The sequence below is a fragment of the Prunus mume genome, linkage group LG4 (genome assembly GCF_029339155.1).
Source record: "Prunus mume cultivar Tortuosa linkage group LG4, ASM2933915v1, whole genome shotgun sequence".
NCBI classification, from domain to species: Eukaryota; Viridiplantae; Streptophyta; class Magnoliopsida; order Rosales; family Rosaceae; genus Prunus; species Prunus mume.
In genome coordinates, this window is record NC_142701.1 from 7,825,724 (window position 1) to 7,850,499 (window position 24,776).

General features: G+C 35.5%; 1 protein-coding gene across 1 annotated transcript; it reads left to right on the forward strand.

The window, feature by feature from the left end:
• The first annotated feature begins 6,052 nt into the window (after positions 1-6,052).
• Positions 6,053-11,796, forward strand: LOC103328284 (MLO protein homolog 1-like). Its single transcript, XM_089050412.1, is given in 15 exon segments — positions 6,053-6,178; positions 6,267-6,324; positions 6,436-6,722; positions 6,947-7,063; positions 7,902-7,962; positions 8,188-8,273; positions 8,370-8,444; positions 8,575-8,663; positions 8,744-8,793; positions 8,932-8,972; positions 9,077-9,250; positions 9,405-9,440; positions 9,621-9,749; positions 11,414-11,429; positions 11,432-11,796. Coding segments are annotated over 15 exon segments (1,710 nt in total).
• Positions 11,797-24,776: the final 12,980 nt, after the last annotated feature.

A 24,776-nucleotide genomic window follows, 5' to 3' on the forward strand; every position in this document is an offset into this window, starting at 1 on the left:
GTTTTCGCCTCCATTTTCCTTTTATTTTCAATTTAAAAATAAATAAGAAAAACCAAATTATCCTGTCATAGGAAATTTTCCCCAACGTCCATTCATCATCTCATCCCGTAACTTTCTTTTTTTAATATTTGTTTTGTGATGTAATTTATTTGTTTCCAAGGAGTCCAACTGCATTAGCTGGTAGGTGTCAGCAACAGCGACGCGTCTGGTCAAGAATTAAGATTTGAAGATTGTGCTTCCTGTGTGTCCATCTTATGCTTACTCTCTCTCTCTCTCTCATGAAGTAGTAGAGTCACATGCATCTGCATCCTATTTTATTATTTTATGTAAATTTAGCTCATTTTTCTTCAATTACAACTAATTTCTTTATTGTTGTTTGGATAAAATTCTGTTTTTTCTAAATAAAACCCAATGACTAGGATCCTACTCGGTAAGTTACCTAATCAAGCACAAAATCAAATTTATTGTACTTTTTTTTTCCTAAAATACCCCATACTAAGCCATTATTGCATTTTGTATATTAATGTAGGAACTGATATAGAAATGATTTTTAATTGGATTGTACTAATGACACAAGTTGAATTTGGAAAGATCTCCAAATAAATATACAAATTAATTTGGAATTTTTTTGAAATTTAACAATAAATTCATATTTAATATACCTAATCGGTTTATTTAATAAGAAAATATTTTTTTTTAATTTTTTATGAAGTAAACGTGATTAATCTATATATATAAAGCAAAAGGCAAAGAATGGTGAAACATTCAAAATACCAAAAAATACCCTTGGTTAATTCAAACATTAAGAATTGAAATTATTAATTAAATGAGGATAATATGATAAATTCACAATTTTCATATTAAAAAATTAAAATTAAAAACAAAATCAGATAATAAGTCCTACTTTTATGGAACACTAGCCTCTAAGCGTGTGCGAGAGGCTTTTTAATCACGCATATGCGACTTACAAAGTTCGTAAATATTTTTTCGCAAATGTATTTATATAGATGTTCGTTTCAACAGTTTCATATTTTAATCGCGCTCGTGTGATATATCATCGTCTTAAGAGTTTTCCTTTGATCACCCATATTTTTCTAGAATTCCATCTTAACAGTTTACACACTATAAAAGGAAAAAAAAGAAACTGCTAAGATGGATGTCTAGAAAAATACAGTGGATAAAGGGAAACTTTTAAGACGACGATATATCGCACACGTGCGATTAAAATATGAAACTGTTGAAATGAACATCTATGTAAATACAATTGCAAAAAAATATTTACAAAACTTTGTAAGTTGCGCATAGCGTGATTAAAAAAAAGAAACCTCTCGCAAGCACGGAAGCACGTGCAGGGAAACTAGTATATATAAAACAAAATGTAGAGAACGGCGAAACATTCAAAATACCATAAAATGCCCTTGGTTAATTCAAACATTAAGAATTAAAATTATTAATTAAATGATGATAATATGGTAAATTCACATTTTTTATATTAAAAAAATTAAAATTAAAAACAAAATCAGATAATAGGTCTTACTTTTATGGAACATAACTACCCATATTATCTTTTCTTAATTCTAAAAATAAAATTTTAAATGTTAAAAAAAAAAAAAAAAAACCAATTGGCACATGTGTGAGTGTGTGTTAAGGGGCTAGTATATATAAAGTAAAAGGCAAAGAATGGTGAAACATTCAAAATACCAGAAAATGCTATTGGTTAATGCAAACTTTGAGAATTGAAATTATTAATTAAATGATGATAATATTGTAAATTCACACATTTTCATATTTAAAAAATTAAAATTAAAAGAAAAATAAGATAATGAATCCTATTTTGTATGAAACACAACTACCCATTATCTTTTTTAATTCTAAAATTAATTTAATTTTTTTTTTTTTTAAAAAGCCTCTCACAGGTGCTGAATCACATGCAGAGAGGCTAGTTATCTATTATTTCATTATTTTATAAATATAGTAACATACATACATTTTTACATTGAAAAAATAACGTACCTATTACTCCATATATATATATAAAGCAAAAGGGAGAGAATGGTGAAACATTCAAAATACCAGAAAATACCCTTAGTTAATTCAAACATTAAGAATTGAAATTATTAATTAAATGAGGATATTATGGCAAATTTACATTTTTTCATATTTAAAAAAATATAAATAAAAACAAAATCAGATAATAGGTCTTACTTTTATTGAACATAACTACCCATGTTATCTTTTCTTTAAAAAAAATAAAAAATAAAAAATAAAAAATAAAATAAAATAACCAATTGGTGTGCCAAGGGGCTAGTGAAAAATAATGTACCTAGTATGAATTTACTTATTATTCTAATAATATACCCAACTTTTATAAACATATTTTGGATATAATTTACCTAATAATTGACTATTATGCAATAATATAACTTGTAATTTATCTATTATGGGTATATCATAGTTATTTTGTGAAAATAATTTACCTACCCAACTTTAATAGGTACATTGACAATTATGTACCTAGTATGAATTTACCTAACCCTAGGAGGTTAGGAGAGAATATTTGAAGTAAATTGATTTTAGCCCATTATTTATGGGAGTGGAAACATAAATGTGCAGTGAGGTATTATTCATTTGTCTTAGTATGGTGCATTTTCGTCCAGTCTTTGTTCAACTCTTTATAAAATTATCTCCAAGATCATTGTGGCTAGATTGAGGTCTATTTTGCCAATTCTATTAGTCCTAATCAGGTTAGTTTTGTGCCTAGAAGACATATTATAGACAACATTCTTATTGCCCAGGAGTTTATGCATAAGTTCAAGGTTTCTAAGGCCAAGAAAGGGATTATGGCTTGGAAGATTGATCTCTCTAAGGCTTATGACAGATTGAATTAACATTTTATTAAGGTGGTGTTGATTGAATTGGGTTTGGCAGGGGCTTTAAAGAGGTTGATCATGCATTGTGTGTCTACTGTCAAGTGTTAGATTTGCATTAATGGAGAGCTCACTAATTCTTTTACTCCTATGAATGGTATTAGGCAAGGGGACCATTTATCCCCCTACTTGTTTGTGCTGTGTGTTGAAAAACTTTCTCACATCATCTTTGATTTGGTTCAAAAAGATAGTTGGAAAGCTGTTAAATCGTCTCAATCTAGGCCTTTGGTTTCCCACCTATTTTTTGCAACGATTTTATTCTTTTTGCTGAAGCCTCTGTTAAACAAGCTTGAATTATGAAGGATTGTTTGGAGCTTTTTGTCAAGCTTCAGGACAAATTGTAAACTATGATAAATCTGTTGTTTTTTGTTCCCCCAATACTCCGAAGGAGGTGGCTAAGGAGATTAGTTGTATTTGTGGCTCTCCTTGGACTAGTGATTTGGGCAAATACTTAGGCATGCCTCTTCTACATACAAGGGTTACTCACGCTACTTATAAGAAGTTGCTTGATAGGGTGCACAGTCGGTTGGCTTCTTGGAAAGACAAACTGCTCTCTTATGTAGGTCGCAAACTTTAATCCAAGTTGTGACTTCCTCTATTCCTATTTATGCTATGCAAACTACTAAACTCTCTATAAGTGTTTGTGATGAGTTAGATCGGTTGAATAGAAATATTTTTGGGGAGGCAATGAAAAGCGAACCAAAGCTTTGTCAGTGGAATTTGGTTTGTCATCCTAAGAGTAAAGGAGGGTTGGGTTTTAAGAAGTATTCTACTATGAATCAAGCCTTGCTAGCTAAGATTGGTTGGAGGATTCAAAACAAGGATTGGTGCTTTGGGCTAGGATTTAAAAGGCCAAATACCTTAAAGTTACGTCAATTTTAGACCTTTCCCTACCCACAAAGCAGGTTTGTTCCTCTACTTGGAGGGGTATTTTGCCTGGGTGAAGTTACTATCTAAAGGTATGTTGTGGAGGATTGGGGAAGGAGATATAATTAGGTTTTGGCAAGATAGGTGGCTGAATGGAAGACCTCATTTTAAACAAGAATAGGTTTTGCAAGTTGAGGATGTGACCTGCAATGTCTCCAGTTTTTTAAAGGGGGATTGGTGGGATATTGACAAATTAAGGGCAGTTTTGGATGAGGATTTGGTTCAACAAATTATTTGCATCCCTGTGGGCATGACTGGTGTAGTTCCTAATGCTCAAATTTGGGGGCCTGCTGCAAATGGTATGTTCTCTGTAAAAAAACTGCTTATATTATCTTGTTTCATGGTAGTGAGTGGCCTTCGTATGACTAGCAGTTCTTCCATAAATTGAAGATTCCCCATAAGCTTCAAATTTTCCTTCGGCTGATTTTTTAAGGCAAAATTTTGTCTAATGAGCAGGGCTAGGAGGCATTTGACTGCTGATCCTGCCTGTAACTACTATAATTGACCAATTGAGTCCATTTTGCATATTTTTAAGGACTGTGAGAGGGCTACTAGGGCTTGGCATGCTATGCTTTAAGGGACAAATTTGTCCTGGTGCTCATTCCCATTTCTTCCAGATGGATTTCCATCGTTTCGATCTAATCTTTTGTCTAAAGCTATGTAGGGTGAATATTTGCCATGCACTTCAGTTATTGTTTTTACTTGCTGGATCTTATGGAAATGGAGAAATAATCATATTTTTAATATAGATGATGAGGTCAGTTATGAGACCAAGAAGATTATTGTTGCTGCTGTAAGGGAGTAGTCTACGACTAGCCAGGTTGGTGATACAAAGGCTCCTAAAATTCTTCTTTTGCTTGCTTGGAAACCTCCTAACCTCGGGCAGTTTTTCAGACAAAAAAAAAAAAAAAAAAAAGCTCGGGCAGTTTAAGCTCAATGTGGATGAGTCTAGAAGGTGTGCTTCAGGCTTTATTCACTACAAAAAAAAAGTGGCAACAATCACCATTATTTGGTGACATTTTGTGATACTAATGTGGGGGTTACTATAAAGGCTTTATAGTGTGGTGACTGTCACCAAATGTCACCAAATAATGGTGACTATTACCACATTTTTTTTTTTTTTGTAGTGATTGGTGCTGGCTGGAGGAGTGATTCATAATTCCTTAAGGGATTGGGTTAGTGGTTTTGCTGTGATCCTTGGCAAGGGGTAGATTCTGGAGGCTGAAGTTTGGGGCTTGTTTTTTGGTTTGCAACTTGCTATTGCTAAAGGCATTCGTAGGCTCAGTGTGGAAATGGATGCTGCTACGGCTGTAATCCTAGTTCAACAGCATGCTAGGCTTGGCTCTCATCCTCTAGCCTTCTTGATTGCTAGTTGTTGTGCAATTGTTAGACAAATACCAAAATCTTGGGAAGGAGACCAGGTCAAATACCAAAATAACAGTGTACACAATAAAATAATAAATATTTGTCAATTCTAGCGATGCATAGAATTGATAAACAAACCAGTCAACAAAATGAGTGAGGAAAGGAATGTGCTAAGATGAAAAGCAACGAAACATAGGTCTTCTAGTGATGAATTCTTCCTCACTTCGGTATCTTCTAAGAAACCCATCACCCATCCATCATTAATAAAGACAAAAAGAAAAGAACATGAAAGAGTGTACGACGATAATTATTTTGAAGTGCTAATAACAATTCCCTTAACTGATTGAAAGATTATACTATCATGTAAAATTATAATTGAGTGAAAGATTATACTATTAGGTGTTGGTTAGGCATGACATGCATATTGTCCTTTTGGCTCCAATAGCCGGCCGGCTTTATTTTTAAATTTTTCCATAACCAACGACATTAATTTTAATTATAAGAAGGATTAATTGTTCCACAACCGCAGGACAGATAACCTACCGTTTAGGACATGCCACAAAAAAACATTATGCATATGACAAGGTTTTTGGTTTTTGTTCTTAACCTAGCAAAGCATATATATGTATGCACACCTCTCTAAACCTAAATGAAAGTTGTTTGTAAGTCGCCATATATACCTCCTTCAAGAGAAGAATAAAAAATCCCAGAAACATTCCTAGATACCAAATCTTCACTGCCTATGTTAATTCGATTCTCTTCAAGAACTAGCTAGAGACTAGTATATATTAATTAGTTTGCTTAAGTGTACTTAAAGGGTAATTAAGGGAGCCATGGCTCCAGCTGCTGCCGGAGAAAGGTCTTTAAAAGAGACACCCACATGGGCTGTTGCCATAGCCTGTGCAGTTTTCATACTTATTTCTATAATTATAGAACAAGCAATTCATGCTCTTGGGAAGGTATATACCTAAATACGTATATCTACATGTATAACGCAGGATTTCAAATGTCTTTCCATGATTTTAATGTTTACTTTTATAATGACAGTGGTTCCAGAAACGCAATAAGAAAGCTATGCTAGAAGCTTTGGAGAAAATAAAAGCTGGTCAGTTTAATTTTTATTTCATTACTTACATTAATTATGCTAATAATTTTTTTTTTCCTCTAGTGTGATGATAATTTTCATATGCTTTGTTATGGGTGCATATGCATGCAGAGCTCATGCTTTTAGGATTCATATCTCTGCTGCTTACGGTGGGCACAAGATATCTTCCAAAAATATGCATCCCAGAAAAGTATGGTAATACGATGCTACCATGTGAGCTAGAGAGCAAGTATAAAGAGGATGGGGGCGGCAAGGATGATGGCAAAAACAAAGGAGGAGGAGGAGGAGATGGCGGTGATGATAATGACAGACGACGAAAGTTACTTGAATTTGCTGAAACCATGATATGGCGTCGAGTTTTAGCCCCTAGTGGAGGAGATTCCTCTGCTTGCTCAGAGGTGCGTACGTAATAATTAATTCATTAAATCAACATTAATATTATAATATGCACCAAATTAATAAAATGAACTAATTAAAAACAAAGTATAACCATAAATATTAACATATCCAAGTGCATGATGAAATTTTGTAATAGGTCAAATTGTCACGTAAACTATTAAATTCAAATATAATCTTTTTTCATTTGATGCTCTTAAATATTTTGTACATATGTGTACTGTAGGATAAAGTGCCGCTGATATCTCCATCTGGGATGCACCAATTGCACATCTTCATCTTTGTGCTTGCTGTTTTTCATGTTGTGTACAGTGTCATTACCATGGCACTAGCGCAGGCCAAAGTAAGTACCATCACACTGTGACACATACAACTATGTGCTCTATATTTATACACATAGCCTAACGCATGAATTTGGAATTACAACTTAAAAAGTATGTTTTCTTATTTGACTGTCTGACAATATAAATTGTTCGCATTCCCGAATGAACTGGATCATTGATCATATATGTTCGTTTTTGAACGTAATTCCATGTATATATGTATTTGGAGTATGGCAAGAAATTCAGGAATTGCAACTTATGCAATGGTAGTATTAGCCTACAAAGAACTTACTAGCATAGTGATTTGGAGTAATTGTTCTCTCAAAAAAGGTCATGCTAGTCTTAGCATCGGTGTAATGTGTGTCTGAATTTAGTATGTTATCGTTCATCTCAATAGGAAATGTCCTAAAAAAACAGTAGTATAATTTGATAAAATTGATAAAATATGATTTAGCCTTATTATTTATTGTAGTAGGTAGTTTGAATGGGGTCAGAATTTGGGATCCAATAATGAAGCATTTTATACTTCTGCATCTTAGAATATATCTACACTCGGCCTTTTCGGCTCGTAATTTTGTGGCTTGGCAGTTCTCTAGCCCTGGCATGGAAATGTGATATGAGGACTGGACCACCTCAAAATCTTTTTGGATAGTAGAATTCCCATATATATTTCAAATAAAAGTTCATAAATTAGTTAGAAATTATGTACTTTATTGTGATATTAAAATAAATTTTATAAAATTCATTGAACAATCCAAAATTTTCCAATCGTTTCACAGAAACAAACTTGGCAAAAAAAAAAAAAGAAAAAAAAAAGAAGGAATCTATAGTTGTTTAATCGGCTCATCTGTTGACTAGATGAAGAAATGGAAAGCTTGGGAATCAGAGACATCGTCCTTGGAATATCAATTCACAAATGGTATTAATTAATATTTTATTTTAAAATAGTTGTTCTTTTAGTCTTTGTTTCATGATTTTTTCTTCATCTCTCCTTCTCCATCTTCATCATTTTTCTAACATTTCCCAGAATTTCTGACACGATTTTAATTAGATATCTTTCTTAAAAGGGAAAATAAAATCTGAAAACAAAAACCAAAGTGCTATAAAGCGAATTGCAAATTATATATGTTATTTCATGTTTCAGACCCTTCAAGGTTCAGGTTCATTCGACAAACTTCGTTTATAAAGCGTCATTCAGGCTTTTCTACAATGCCTGGAATAAGATGGATTGTAAGTTAATTAGTAAACTAATGTGTGCAATTATTGGAACTTAACCAAAGCTTGAGCACTTACAGAACCCCTACTACATATATATGTACACTGTAGGTGGCATTTTTCAGGCAATTCTTTGGTTCAGTTACGAGGGTGGACTATATGACCATGCGCCACGGATTTATCAATGTAATTATCAATTCCCTTTTTTCCTATTTCTTTTTCTTTTTTATGAACTACGTACTTTTGTTTTTATTTTATTTTATTTTGTTGTGATATAGTTTTGGCCCAAACCTAATCGGCAAATGCATGCATGCAGGCACATTTTGCTCCAAATAGCAAATTTGATTTCCATAAGTATATTAAGAGATCCATGGAAGATGACTTCAAGGTCGTCGTGGGTATTAGGTCTCTCTCTCTCTCTCTCTCTCTCTAGCTTGCTTGTACTGCTATAATTATTGTTATTAATTTAATTCTTGATTTTGCAGTATACCACTATGGATTTTTGCCGTGGTGTTTTTGGTTCTAAATGTTCACAGTGAGACTCTCTCTCCTTCTTTTCTCTCTCTTCCAAAACAGACACAGACACACAGATATCACAATGTGCTTGGTGTTGGTGGTCAATATATTATTGATAAATTTAAATGCTGATAAATATATACCTCCTATTTTACAGAATGGCACACGTTCACTTGGTTGTCATTGGCGCCACTCGTTGTAAGACCACGAAATCCAAGCTCTAGATATATTATATATAGTGCTAGCTTCTTCTTCTTCTTCAAGTCATATATATAAATATTTTCTCCTATTAATTTGTGCAGATTCTTCTTTTAGTGGGTACAAAGCTTGAGCTTATCATCATGGAGATGGCTCAAGAAATGCACGATCGAACTACAGTGGTTAAAGGCACTCCCGTTGTAGAGCCAAGCAACAAGTTTTTTTGGTTTAATCGCCCTGAGTGGATTCTCCTCTTAATTCATTTCACATTATTCCAGGTGAGAGCTATCAGAATAAATTTATTATATTGTCAGACTGTAAATATGGACCGACCATCCATATGGTCTAAAATACATATGTATATGCATATAGGAAATGCTATGGATCAATATGGTTTCTAACAATTAATTGGTTTGCTTGCTGCATACACAGAACGCTTTTCAAATGGCGTATTTCTTATGGACATCTGTAAGTAATTAACCATAAAGCAATACTAATGTAGTTCCTTTCTTCTTACCTTAATAACTCTACATATTCAGAGGAATTAAGTTCATTATTATATTGGTAATTAAGTGCACTGTCTCAACTGTATACTAACTATAAATACTATGATATATATATATATATATATATACACACACGATGCAGTTGGAATTTGGGTTGACATCATGCTTCCACGAAAACTTGCCTCTGATACTGACAAGGGTTTTCCTTGGGGTAGCCCTACAGATCCTATGCAGTTACATTACCTTCCCTCTTTATGCTTTGATTACACAAGTGAGTATTTCAAATTAAACAACCCTAGCCTTGCCTCTTTCAGTAATATGTATGCAGGCTTTCATATTCATTTTTTTAATACAAACGATAATTTAAATTACTCTAAAGTAATATAATGTATGGGGAGAGGGACTCGAACTTGGGTGCAAGGGAGTGGGCTCAATGGTGCAGTGACTTAACCCACATTTGCACAAGCTTTCATATAGTCTGCTCTTTCCACCCCCTTGTTCTATTTCCCCACCCACTTTATATTCAAAATTTTAAAGACAAATTACCCTTTTGTAAAATGACTTCTAAGAACCAAGGGGAAAAAACCTTTTTAAAGCATTTCAAATAAATAAAATTAAGTAAAATAAAAACTCTCTCTGTCCTATCTCCCCCTTCCTGACCTGTTGGCTTCTTCCTCAGAGGTCTTTCATCCTCGGTGCTAGAAGCCACTGCCACCAGAACACCAAAAACAACAAGCCCAGATGAAAAGGGTTGTCTCATTTCACAACTTAGTTGCATTTTGAATAGATTAGAGTTTGTTTTGGGGCGGCGATGAAGCACTTGGACTCCATTGTTTAAGTAAGCTAACTCCTTTGCTTTGGCAAAGTCAACAAATGAAATTCCACAATTTCTCCATCGTCCCTGCCCTCATACCCACCCACCCTCCCTGCAATTTCTCACCACACCCACCCCCTCCGCAATCTCTATGTATCGGTTCTAGATCCCCATCCTTCTTGAAATTTGGGTTTCTGCCAAAAAGAAAAAGAAAAAGAAAAAGAAAAATGAAGACATAATTATCATCTTCATAATTTTATTATTATTATTATTATTTTTTTTTTTGACAGAAGGAGTTATTGTAAATAATAAAATTAATTAAAAATATAGAACATGGATGTGGTTGAAGGTGTAGAAATCTGTAGGGTGCGGGGGAGGAATCTGGGTTGGGGTGGGAGATGGGGGTGGCTGCAGGCATAGGCGGAGCCAATTGAGGCCCACAAGGGTCACTCAACCCTTCTCAACATTTTGAAAATATTATATTTATCTATGTTATCCAAGTTGTTTTATAGTTATACTTACTATATTGACCCTTCTCACAAATGTAAATTATCTACAATGAACATGAATATAATCTATATTTGTTTTCATGTCTTCATATGTTATTTATGTGTGTGTGTGTACGTATCATGGATTTTATTTGATTTTCTCATTCTATCTAAAATCAACTTTTGATACTCTTTCATTATTTTTAGGTTGCTAGAATTTGGCTTATACTTACTAAGATATTAAATTTTTTATATTGAAATTTAAACACTATAATGAATTCTTATATATATTTTCTTATAAAAACTAAGTTCATGGTAATTATAAAGCTATTTAAAGTTGACCCTCGTTGATAGAATTTCAAGCTCCGCCACTTGCTGCAGGTGGGAGAAGAAAAACTGGATGTTGACTGTTGGGTTTTCCCTAGAGGAGGAGGAGGGGAGAGTTTTTGTTTTTGTTTTTTATTTTTATAAACTATTATTATTTTACTTTAATAATTTGGAAGAGCATTTTAGTTACAAGCACCCGAGGGAAAAAAAAAAACAAAACAAAACTCTTTTTCGAGTAATTAATTTCTCTATAATGTAATTAATTACCTATATTTATGCATGCATGTATCTTATCTTAACGTGCAGATGGGATCTCACATGAAGCAATTTTCGAGGAGCAAACGGCAAAAGCTCTTAAGAATTGGCAGAAGGCTGCAAAGCAGAGAAAGAAGTTGAGGAAAGCTACAGGCGATGCTTCTTCCTCAGGATTTGTAAGTGGGGAAAATACACCAAGCCAGGGTTCATCCCCACTGCATCTACTTCACAACCAAAAGCACAGGTCCAATCAATCTGACCTCGAAAGCGTCCTTAATTCCCCAAGATCGGTATCTTATCAATCTGACACCGATCTCTCGGAGATGGAGGGCTCCGCACATGATGGGAATGGTATGAGAAGATCAGAAGATCAACCTACAGTATTAGGGAAAGAAGGATCGCCTAGTGTTGATTTTTCATTTGATAAGCCTTGATTTTTTTTTTCCTCAGCAAATAGTAACTATGACTTTCAAATTTTAAGGCGCATGATCGAACTCTAAAATTTAGTTTAGGGATAAATTCTCTTACCATCATTAGGAATTAGCTCGTTGATTAAGCCTTAAAATTAAAAATGCTCAAATTTTGAGGGACTTCGTCCAGAAACATTCTAGAAATTTTGAGAACTCTGTCTCACCAAAAATATGAAATTTTCGGTGAAATTTCGAGGAAAATTTTGATTCTTAAGACCTTAATTTATATCCAAAAAAGAAAAGAAAAAGGAGATTCATTATTATACCCAATATAGGAGCCCAAATTATAAAAATACCGTATGAAATGGATTTTAGAAACACACTCAAAGCCTATTTACAATATAATCAAGAGGCTTTAATTTCTTATAAATTACAAAAATGCCATCAAATTCTTAAAACAAGTCCAACCTCAAAACCTAATAAATAAATAAAACCCAAAATACTCAATAGGGTATCAAAGTAATTTAATAATCAAACTTAAATTCAATACGGTCAGCTGTTATTTTTTGGGTTTGTTTGTAGAAATTCAATTGTGTATGGTTTATTTATAAATTTGTATTTTTTATATTATTAGTGCTAAGAATGAGTATATCACTAAATATCTACACACACAAAATTCATAATGACTTCACCGGATGTCAAGCAACCGTCTATAGGGACTTCTCCACGAGAGAGAGAAGAAGAAGAAGATTAAAAAAAAACCTAGTCATACTACGAAAACAACAGATTCGAACCTAAGGTCCTAAGACAAAAGAACCAAGGCAGAAAATTGTTATCAATGCCTGAAGTGAAAAGAAGTGAAACTCCATACTTGTTACAGCAGTCTATAGCATACTTAAGTCTTAAGCTCCAGCTAAATGGTAAAACAAAAAATCAATATGGAAAAAGAGTTTCAATTTTATTTTTAGATAGAAAGCCCTTCCATTTTCTCGAGAAACAAACAGAAAAGGAATCATTGCAAATATGAGAGCGATGATGAGGGAGAAAGAATATGTATGGCATTGAGAGTAGCAAATCTTCTTGGGCTTGACATCGTTAGAGCACCTCCAGCGCATGGACCAGCCTGGGGGAAAGGTGCGAGGAGAGGCAGCGACTCGGTAGCAGGCCCGTGGCGGTTTGGTGGTGGGTCCCACGAGCCCGAGCAAGCCCAAGGGCAACTTCTGCCTGGGCTGAAGCCCGAGTTTTGTGACGTCAGTGGCATCACGCGTCACAAGACAAAAACAGTTTTTTTTTGCCAAAAAAAAAAATTCGAAAAAATTCTGAAAAATTCTGAATTTTTTTAAATACCAAAAAATTATGTATTTTTTCCCTATAAATACCTAACTATTTTATTCACTTTCTACACCAAATCTTCATAAAAACTCATCTCCTTCCAATATTTTTAACTTTCCACATCAAAATCTTGGCAATGAGGTAAAAAAAAAAAAATCTGTTTTTTTCAATTTAATGTCTTTTTTTATATATATATTTCTTGCATTTCTAATTTCTTTTTTTTTAATAGATTAGTCAAGGCAAAACCAAAAATGTTATTCGAAAAATTTTATCCAAAAATTTTATTTGAAAATTTTATTTGAAAAATGTTATCTTAAATTTTAAATGAAAATTTTATAATAAATAGTGACACGTGACAACCGAAAATATAATCTAAAAAGCTTATCAAAATTAATAGTTTAAAGTATAAACAAATAGGAAATAAAGTACAATGAATAGTAATTGCCTTAGACTTGCCCTCATGGGTGGAACCACAAATGCAAAGGCTGACACTATTCACGTGAATAGTGGCAGCCCTTGCTTGCCCTTGCCTTAGACTTAGCCCTTGTGGGTGGAGATGCTCTTAGGGGAGAGAGTGTGGCCTGGACTAGAGATCGCTGAAGAGAACGACACCATAGCCTCTCACAGAGAAATTGGAGTTGGGTTAGGAGTTTTTGGTGGGTCTAAGTGAGGTTGGTACTTAGATGAATGAGGTAAATTAAAACCCCATTAGATAGATGTATAACAACAATGATTAAATAAACCTGGAGACAATATGACTAGTCATCAACTAGTCACAGACCTATGAACATATAAGCATAACACATACACACAACATATCTAATATTCAAATCCCTACAAGCCTAGAAGATAACTAGGGGTGGGCATTCAAACCGACAAACCAGAAATTCGAGCCAAACAGTATCCAAAAAAAGGGGGAAAAAACCGAGTTGACAACAAAGTCAACAACCAGTCAAAAAACCGAACCAGACCGACTCTAACTGATTTTGGTTCCAATTTCATGCTTTTAAAAACCAGACCGGTCAAATTAAAATATATATAATTAGATATTGTTAAACATTTTCAGCAAGCCCAACTCCACTAAAAATCAAATAAATAAATAGGCCCAACTTTATTTTTAACCATCTCACAGCCCAACTCTATTTCTTAACAAGGCCCAACTCTTTATATTTATTTGTACCACTCTCCCTTAACCATTTCTCTCAAGGTCTAAAATATCGAGAGTTTTGGAAATATCGATGGTCCAAAAACACGGATATATCGATGGAAATATCTAGGAAATATCAACATCGATAAAAATTGAATAAAAATCACGGAAATTGTGAGAAAAACTCGGAAATTTTTATTGTAACTTTAGAGGATGTTTATTTAGTCAATTGTCTATTATTTTATCACAAAAAATTGGAATAAAATGCATGGCATGGTGGGTTTGAGTGATTTAAGTTGATTATGTAGCGATCTGACAAACACTGTGTCTTTAGAAAATATGTAGTAATTAGTGAAAGAAAATTAAACACACCATAATTTTTTAGTTATATTACATATGATAATATATATGAGCTTGGAAAATATATATATATATATATATATGAATAACTTAGTACCACATAGAAAGAATTCGTTAAAACTTAGTATCACATATAATGAACAATATTGAAACTCAATAGTGAATAATAATACAACTCCATAATATATAACCAAAAACAAAAAAATACAACTCCATAATAAAATAATAAATAACATTAAACATATGCCTAAATTTATCATTAGGGATTTTTTTTTTAATGAAAATTTATCCTAGATAATATTAGCTTGCATAAATTTTAAAGACCATATAAATATTACACATCGTAGTTTAAGTAGTTAAGAGCATTTACCTTTGCACCCGAAATTTTAAATTCAATTTATTATTGTGTACTTGGGTTGGCAAAAAAAAAAAAAAGCTGGTGGAAATACATGGTCATGTAAATCATCATAGCTGCATGTAACATGACCATTAGCATCAAACGGATCTGATAGTAAAAGTGTGAACTATTCATAGTCTGCGGTCAAAGTGCGTTGCACCAAGGTTGAAATGGTCAAAGTATATTGCACTTAAGATAAATTTGTCTTTTGTCAAACACATACTCGAAGACGCTCTCACATCCCAAAGCCCTAATCTCTGTAAACCTAAAATCCTCAATCTCCTCTCTTTCACTTACGCACATACAGAGACAAAGCTATGGCTCTAATGAGACCTGGATCAGGGTTAGCCCAGCCGACGAAGCTTCGATGGGGAGAGCTCGAAGAAGACGACGGCGAGGATCTGGACTTCCTCCTGCCGCCGAAGCAAGTGATTGGGCCCGATGAGAACGGGATCAAGAAAGTGATAGAGTACAATTTTCATTTATTTTTCAGTTTTATATCGCGATATTATCGATATTATCAATAATATCATGATATAATGCCCAAATAAAGCATGAAAGAGTAGGAAATTATCGACTCTAATATTATCGCGACAATATCAATGAAAATATCGATATATTGACGATATTTAAATGGATATGTGCTATAATATCGTCCATTAAAAAAAACGATATTATCGGCGATATTTCGCCGATAATATCAATACTTAAGACTCTGGTCTTACCCTAGCCGTCCCCTCCATCATCTCTCTTTCCAAAAGTTGATTTTATTCTTCTTATTCTTCTTCTTCTTTCCTCTGCCGACTTTTCTTCTCTGTATTATTTTTTTTCCTACTTCTTCTTTCTTTTTCTTTTTCTTTTTCTTCTTTTCTCTCCTCTCTATTGCCAACTTTTCTTCTTTCATTTTTCTTCTTCTTTTCTCTCCTCTCTCTACTACCGACTTTTCTTCTCTTGCTTTTTTTTTCCTTTTTTCTTTTTCTTTTCTTCTTCTTTTCTCTCCTATGGCTACGACTTTTCTTCTCTCTTTTTCTTCTTCTTTATTTCTTCTTCTTTTCTCTCCTATGTGATGCCGACTCTTTTTTTTTTTCTTTTCTGCTGCCGACCTTTTATTTTCCTCTCCCACTCCTGCTACCGCAACACATTCCCTGTACCTCCATCGCCTTCCATTGGCTCTAGTCCCCACATGCATCCGAGCCCAGCTACTTGCACGAGCCAGCATAGCTCCTGTTAGTACGAAATTTGTATTGTCATTTCCTAGACTTGTTTACTGGATGTTTTGGCACAACTCATTCAATCCCATACATCCGAGGCATGACTTGACCGATATGAGAAACTTGACTTCAGGTAAATCATGACATAATCATGCATTCATTATAGGATTCCTAGTTGGAGTTTTTTTCACTCAAAGTATTTTTATCTTAATCTTATTTTTAATAGGATTAGATTTTATCTCTTGAGATTACTTTCCTAGTTGGACTCTATTTTGATTTAAGTTAAAATACTATTTTTCATCCTTGACTTGAAAAGGACATTTCATTGATACCTATTTGATCTCTTTGATAAAGATTGTTATCTCAAATAACAATCCTTGCATAAGTTGACGAATGATATAGTATTAGTGGTCTCAATGGTTTTTGACGTTCTTCATTTTGTGACCATATTGATTCACAACAAATAGTCATAGTTGAATAGCTTAATTGGGTGTTCATATTGCATCAGGTTAGAAGTCTTAGTTGAATGGGTCTTATAGTTGCATTGGAAGTGTAGTGACGTGGGGTTTCTCTCCAGGTAGAGAAACTGGCTTTGAATAAAAAGGATTGTTGTTCCTTTTCATGAGTAGCTTTTTTCAACGCATGAGTTTTTGAATATATTGAATCTGTTTTTGTGAAAGCTGCAGTTCTTATTTTTCTTAGATAAATCATCAAGTGTTCCTTGTCTACTTTGTGATTTATCAAATCCTTTCATCATTCATATTGCATTCATATGCACGTCGGTGACTCATACGGTTGAGGGCACCAAGACCGTGGTGGCGGTTTTCCTCCGGTGAGCTTGAAGCAATCGTGGCCAGTATTGCGTTCAACATAAGGAGTGTCGAAGATCATCCCGTGACAGAAGTTGAGTTACGAAGAAGTCGGTAAACATTATCTAGAATGTGTCTAGGATAAGTGTGTGAGTACTTCTTGTAATCATCGTTCTATAGTGGATTTGTGTTGGACTGAGGAGTCCCGTGGATTTTCCCCAGAGGTGGGGTTTTACCACGTAAAATAATTCTCTGCGTGTTCTTTTATTTTATGCCCAGCACGTTACAAGATTGATAAGCCATATCAATCCTGCTACCGAAGTTTTTTTTTTTCCTTTCCCTCTTATATTTGCTCCATTATGTTCATTCTTTGCCCTTTGGATTTCCTGACAAAAAGGGGGAGAGATTGTGTTATGGAATTAAGGGGGAGAGATTGTGTTATGAAATTAAGGGGGAGTTGTGTTGTAATTCTGCCTTGAATTACATTTCTTCTCCCACATGCTTCACTGGTTTTGTTGTTTCATCATGTGCAGGGATTCAGGGCTTCAAGCTTAGAATAAGAATTCATTTGTTAAATCCCATGTAATTTCTTTTGAGTTGTAATAGGTGTTTTGTCTAGGAAATGCCAAAGGGGGAGATTGTTAGTACGAAATTTGTATTGTCATTTCCTAGACTTGTTTACTGGATGTTTTGGCACAACTCATTCAATCCCATACATCCGAGGCATGACTTGACCGATATGAGAAACTTGACTTGGTAAATCATGACATAGTCATGCATTCATTATAGGATTCCTAGTTGGAGTTTTTTTCACTCAAAGTATTTTTATCTTAATCTTATTTTTAATAGGATTAGATTTTATCTCTTGAGATTACTTTCCTAGTTGGACTCTATTTTGATTTAAGTTAAAATACTATTTTTCATCCTTGACTTGAAAAGGACATTTCATTGATACCTATTTGATCTCTTTGATAAAGATTGTTATCTCAAATAACAATCCTTGCATAAGTTGACGAATGATATAGTATTAGTGGTCTCAATGGTTTTTGACGTTCTTCATTTTGTGCCCATATTGATTCACAACAAATAGTCATAGTTGAATAGCTTAATTGGGTGTTCATATTGCATCAGGTTAGAAGTCTTAGTTGAATGGGTCTTATAGTTGCATTGGAAGTGTAGTGACGTGGGGTTTCTCTCCAGGTAGAGAAACTGGCTTTGAATAAAAAGGATTGTTGTTCCTTTTCATGAGTAGCTTTTTTCAACGCATGAGTTTTTGAATATATTGAATTTGTTTTTGTGAAAGCTGCAGTTCTTATTTTTCTTAGATAAATCATCAAGTGTTCCTTGTCTACTTTGTGATTTATCAAATCCTTTCATCATTCATATTGCATTCATATGCACGTCGGTGACTCATACGGTTGAGGGCACCAAGACCGTGGTGGCGGTTTTCCTCCGGTGAGCTTGAAGCAATCGTGGCCAGTATTGCGTTCAACATAAGGAGTGTCGAAGATCATCCCGTGACAGAAGTTGAGTTACGAAGAAGTCGGTAAACATTATCTAGAATGTGTCTAGGATAAGTGTGTGAGTACTTCTTGTAATCATCGTTCTATAGTGGATTTGTGTTGGACTGAGGAGTCCCGTGGATTTTCCCCAGAGGTGGGGTTTTACCACGTAAAATAATTCTCTGCGTGTTCTTTTATTTTATGCCCAGCACGTTACAGGATTGATAAGCCATATCAATCCTGCTACCGAAGTTTTTTTTTTTTTTTTTCCTTTCCCTCTTATATTTGCTCCATTATGTTCATTCTTTGCCCTTTGGATTTCCTGACAAAAAGGGGGAGAGATTGTGTTATGGAATTAAGGGGGAGAGATTGTGTTATGAAATTAAGGGGGAGTTGTGTTGTAATTCTGCCTTGAATTACATTTCTTCTCCCACATGCTTCACTGGTTTTGTTGTTTCATCATGTGCAGGGATTCAGGGCTTCAAGCTTAGAATAAGAATTCATTTGTTAAATCCCATGTAATTTCTTTTGAGTTGTAATAGGTGTTTTGTCTAGGAAATGCCAAAGGGGGAGATTGTTAGTACGAAATTTGTATTGTCATTTCCTAGACTTGTTTACTGGATGTTTTGGCACAACTCATTCAATCCCATACATCCGAGGCATGACTTGACCGATATGAGAAACTTGACTTCAGGTAAATCATGACATAGTCATGTATTCATTATAGGATTCCTAGTTGGAGTTTTTTTCACTCAAAGTATTTTTATCTTAATCTTATTTTTAATAGGATTAGATTTTATCTCTTGAGATTACTTTCCTAGTTGGACTCTATTTTGATTTAAGTTAAAATACTATTTTTCATCCTTGACTTGAAAAGGACATTTCATTGATACCTATTTGATCTCTTTGATAAAGATTGTTATCTCAAATAACAATCCTTGCATAAGTTGACGAATGATATAGTATTAGTGGTCTCAATGGTTTTTGACGTTCTTCATTTTGTGCCCATATTGATTCACAACAAATAGTCATAGTTGAATAGCTTAATTGGGTGTTCATATTGCATCAGGTTAGAAGTCTTAGTTGAATGGGTCTTATAGTTGCATTGGAAGTGTAGTGACGTGGGGTTTCTCTCGGTAGAGAAACGGCTTTGAATAAAAGGATTGTTGTTCCTTTTCATGAGTAGCTTTTTCAACGCATGAGTTTTTGAATATATTGAATCTGTTTTTGTGAAAGCTGCAGTTCTTATTTTTCTTAGATAAATCATCAAGTGTTCCTTGTCTACTTTGTGATTTATCAAATCCTTTCATCATTCATATTGCATTCATATGCACGTCGGTGACTCATACGGTTGAGGGCACCAAGACCGTGGTGGCGGTTTTCCTCCGGTGAGCTTGAAGCAATCGTGGCCAGTATTGCGTTCAACATAAGGAGTGTCGAAGATCATCCCGTGACAGAAGTTGAGTTACGAAGAAGTCGGTAAACATTATCTAGAATGTGTCTAGGATAAGTGTGTGAGTACTTCTTGTAATCATCGTTCTATAGTGGATTTGTGTTGGACTGAGGAGTCCCGTGGATTTTCCCCAGAGGTGGGGTTTTACCACGTAAAATAATTCTCTGCGTGTTCTTTTATTTTATGCCCAGCACGTTACAGGATTGATAAGCCATATCAATCCTGCTACCGAAGTTTATTTTTATTTATTTGATTAGAATCTTAAATTGGCCTATTCACCCTCCTCTAGGCATTTTGAGTCATCCTGCAGGTATTTTCAGCTCCAACTCCAGCTCTCTCCCTAGAGTCTCTCTCCTTCTCTGAGCACGCTGCCAAGACAGCATCTTGTAGATCTTGGGGACTTGTTTCATTGTACAGCGAGATTGTAGATATGATGTAGATTTAGGAAAAATACAAAAACAAAAACAGAGCTGGGATTGTAGATCTGGGAAAACAAAAACAAAAAAAGAGTTGGGATTGTAGATATGGGAAAAAAAAAAAGAGCTGGGATTGTTTGGCGGTCCAAACAGGGAAAACCAGAACGGAACCGGATTGGTTAGGTTGAGCAATTAAATTTTCATTAAAATCGGACCGGACCGGACCGAATGTACAGTACGATTTCAGTTCTAATTTTGACTAAAAATTGGGCTAAACTGAACCGTGCCCACCCCTAAAGATAACTACGTGACAACCTAGGCACTCAAAATGACCCGTCAATCTATGCATTCCCTGTGCTAGCAACAACTAGACTGATAAGTTTGTGAACATTCATTAACATTCCAGATATAACACATACATTATGCCTAGGCATATAAATTAGAGAATCTCACTAGAAGTGTTTACGTAGAAACCCACCATTGGGAAAAACTGGGGGTCATCACTCCGACCAAGCAATCGACTAAGTAAAGAAGGTTCTTATAGAAAAAGTAATCACAAGCTCAAGCAATCCTAGGTCTATTTAGGAAATGAGCACTAACTCCATGTGCAACCTTCTTCTCCAAACTTAGTTGAGCTAATAGCTTGTCCTTCATTAAAATGGCAATTAGTTTATCAGCTTCTTCACCCCATGGCACAGCAACTCAGCTTCGAATTGATAGATTGATGAATATGTAGATTCAATGAATAAAAGATCGACTTCTTCAAGAAACCATTCTTGAAGAAATTCATCCAAGAATTTGATCTAGATATGAATGAGAATGTGTTTAATTATCCTAGATGCATTTTTTTTTTAAATAAAGCTGATTTCAAACACAATTTGAAAATATAATTTTGGAAACCTTGACCTCACACATCTTGAAAATGCAAAGCATGAATAAGCTCTCAAAAATTCTCAATGCATGAAGTAGATTTCAAAAACCCAGAAGCAGATATAAAAATTATGTCAAAAATCTCTTTTTGAAAAAACCTCATACTTTACTCATCTCACCATTTGTAGAGGAGAAGAAGAAGAGGACTCTTTTTTTCTCTCTCTAAAAAATGATGAATGAATGAGTGAAGAGGATTTCAAATATCAAAGCAGATTTTAAAAAATAATTTTTCAAAATATCATAATGAAAACCTAGACGTCACAAAGAAGGAAGAAAAGCAGAGAAGAAAGGCTCTCAAAATTCTCTTATTTTCAAAGTGACAGCTACAATGTTGTAGCAGCCTCCCTTTTTACCCAAAAAGAAGTCTGCCCTAAATTTCCCCAGCTGGCAGCCACTTTTTGGCTTGATAATAAGACAAAAAAAATCATCAGGACAGAAAATCTACAGCTGGTAACACTTAAGAAATTAAATGAGCTAGCAATGAGCTGGCAATAACATATGATTAGGCATCACTTCAACTCGATATATCCTAATATATATATATATATATGCAATGCATGATTTACCTTTGAAGATCTTGATTATATCGTCCCACTGTTGATCTCAGCCACAATAATCATCTTCAACTAGACTATTCTAGTCTAATTAACCTAGAGCTTGATGAATTACATGTGAATTACAAAGTTGTCAATGGAAGCTAAAAGCCTTAGATAAACATAACCTAACACTGAGTTTGGCGGCGCACCATCTATAGTGCGCCTAGTGTACTAATACAACGTTTTTTTAGGCTTAATTAATGTTTCACTCCCTGGAACAAGCGTTTGGTCTCACTTTACCCTATGAAACTGAAATTTTCTCACTTAACCCCTAAAATCTCTATAAATTATTGAAATTTTATCACTTTACCACTTTCGTCCATTTTTTGTCCACAAACTGTTAAGTGTGCTAAAGTGGTAGGGGCATTTTAATAATTTAGCTATTAAACATTTTAAAATCCAAATTACATATTTTTTTAAAAAAACCAAATTTTTGTTTTTATTTTTAGGGTTTTAAATACGAAAACATTTTTCAAGGATTCAATCAAACCCACCTCCCTTCCCCCAACTATAACATCCCACATCAACCAATAGAGAGGGCGTGATGTACCTTATATGTACATACCCGCCTCTATCTAGCACGAGGCCTTTTGAGAGCTCACTGGCTTTGGAGTCATGGGAACTCCGAAGTTAAACGAGTTAGGGCTAGAACAATCCCAGGATGGGTGACTCACTGAGAAGTTGCTCGTGAGTTCCAGAAACAAAACCGTGAGGGTAGAGAGGGGGGCCCCAAAGCGGACAATATCGTGCTAAGGCGGAGCCGATCCCGGGATGTGACACCAACCACCATCACAACCAAACTAGCCACTTCCACCACAATCACAGCCAAACTAGCGACATCCTCCACCATCAAACCCATCACCCAGTCAGACCACCACCACTGCCACTGTTAGAACCACCACCAAACCTTATTGTTACATCTACCTAGTCAAACCTCATCCACACCAGCAAAATCACCACCCACACAAAATCTAACTATTTCCACCCAATTAAACTCACCAACAACCTCACCCATACCAAATCAGACCACCACCATCCAATCAAGCCCACCAGTGACCTACCCATACCAAATCGAGCCACCACTGTCGAACCCAACCAACCACCACCATCGCCACTGTAGGTTCTAATCTGAAAGGAGAATGGCCCAGGTTGGATTTTTCCCAGTTGGCTCTGTTTCTCTTCGATCGATCGACCTTGTAAAAGAAGTCGAAGTGAAGGGATCGGTAGATGACGGATCATTGTATACGCAACTTGTCGAACAGCAAGGTGATAGCTAGCAAGCGTTGCGCATTTGGTTTGCATGGCTTGCCGTTCGGTAGTGTTCCTACCATTGTCTCCGTCTTTCCAGTTTTGTCACCTGTCGTTCCGCAGTGGTTGCGATCCTATTGAGAAGGTTTTGGTCTTTCCAAATGGCAAGAGAGTGGTTTCAGGGGAGGTAAGTACGTAATCTGACTCGTATGTCTCTTTCAAGCCGAGTAGCTTCGCATGGTGACTTCAGACGAGCACGTCCAGTGACGATCGTTGAGTTTGGCATTGATTGGATCAGCGATGGTTACCTTTGCTCGCGTTGGTCATCTAATCTGTCTCGGCAGTTTGAGTACACTCAAAATTCCTGGTGTCGTTCCTCCGGAGAGGGCATGAATAGGCGTCGGGCAGTGGAAGGTTTGCCAACTACCCAATTGCTTTCCCCTATCATGGCCACTGGGCTTGGGCACACTCCTAATTGACTGCTCATTATGATGTTGCATGGTTTGTTTATGGTCGTTCTGCAGTTGGGTCGAATGGGTCTGCTATCATAGAGTTGCCTTTGAGTGTCGTCGAGTTTGAAAGAGAGGATGTTGTTGTGCTCTTACATCTTTGCCATGTCCTGTTGTAGGGATTCTACCTGAGCTAAGAGGTTGGCTTCGGCATTGCTTTGCCGAGCAGATGTCTCCAACCACGGCATGATGGGTGAAGAAGCGAGGCTTGCTCCACTGTTAAGGCTAAGGATAGGGCTATCGAGTGTGAGGGATGAAGGTAGATTCATCTTCACTCAACAGAGATATGGGTCAATCAGTGACGGTTCTCATAGACATCGTCATTCTGTTGGTGCTCAAAACTAGACAGGTAGTAGTTGGCCCAACTTAGACATGAGGTGGATGATTGAGGGATGATATCTGCCTTCAGCAAGTTAATCGTTATCTGCACACACAGAATGAAGAAAGCAATGGGTAACACCTAATGCACCAATGTGATACTGGCCGAAAGCCTTTCGATGCTAAAGTTAGCCGAAGGAGAGTAAGTTTACTATTGACAAAGCAAGGGCATAAGAGTCAAGTAGCTGTTACCTTGCACCCTGGGGGCAAACGACTCTATTTATAGCGGTTTTATGTGTCTTCTTGGTGTGAAATTTTGATGTGTGACTTGTGTGAGTAGCCTGGGAGGCTGCCACGTGTCCTAGCGAATATGCTAGTGAGGAACCCAAGAGATTCTTGCAAGATACCTTCTCGAAGGCTGAATCAGGGGGTGCCGAGGGCCCCTACTGACTGTCGATTGTTGGCATGTGTGATAAGGCTAGCCAGAGTGCAATCAGTCGTGGTTGCTGAGGGCATTTACCGATTGTGAGGTTGGGCTTTCCAATGTGGGCTATTGGGTTGTGCTGGGTGAGGAATCAGTCGTGACTCTCAAGAGCACCTACTAATTGTAAGATTGGCTGGCCAACGTGGGTTACAGGGCCCTACTTGGTGTCAGGTCCCTTCCACGTGTCATGGCATAAGAGGCTGGTCATATATACTACAAACAACCCTAAAATAAATTTCAAATTTTTTAAATATGTTTTTAACATTGATTTTGGATTTTAAAGTTTTTAATA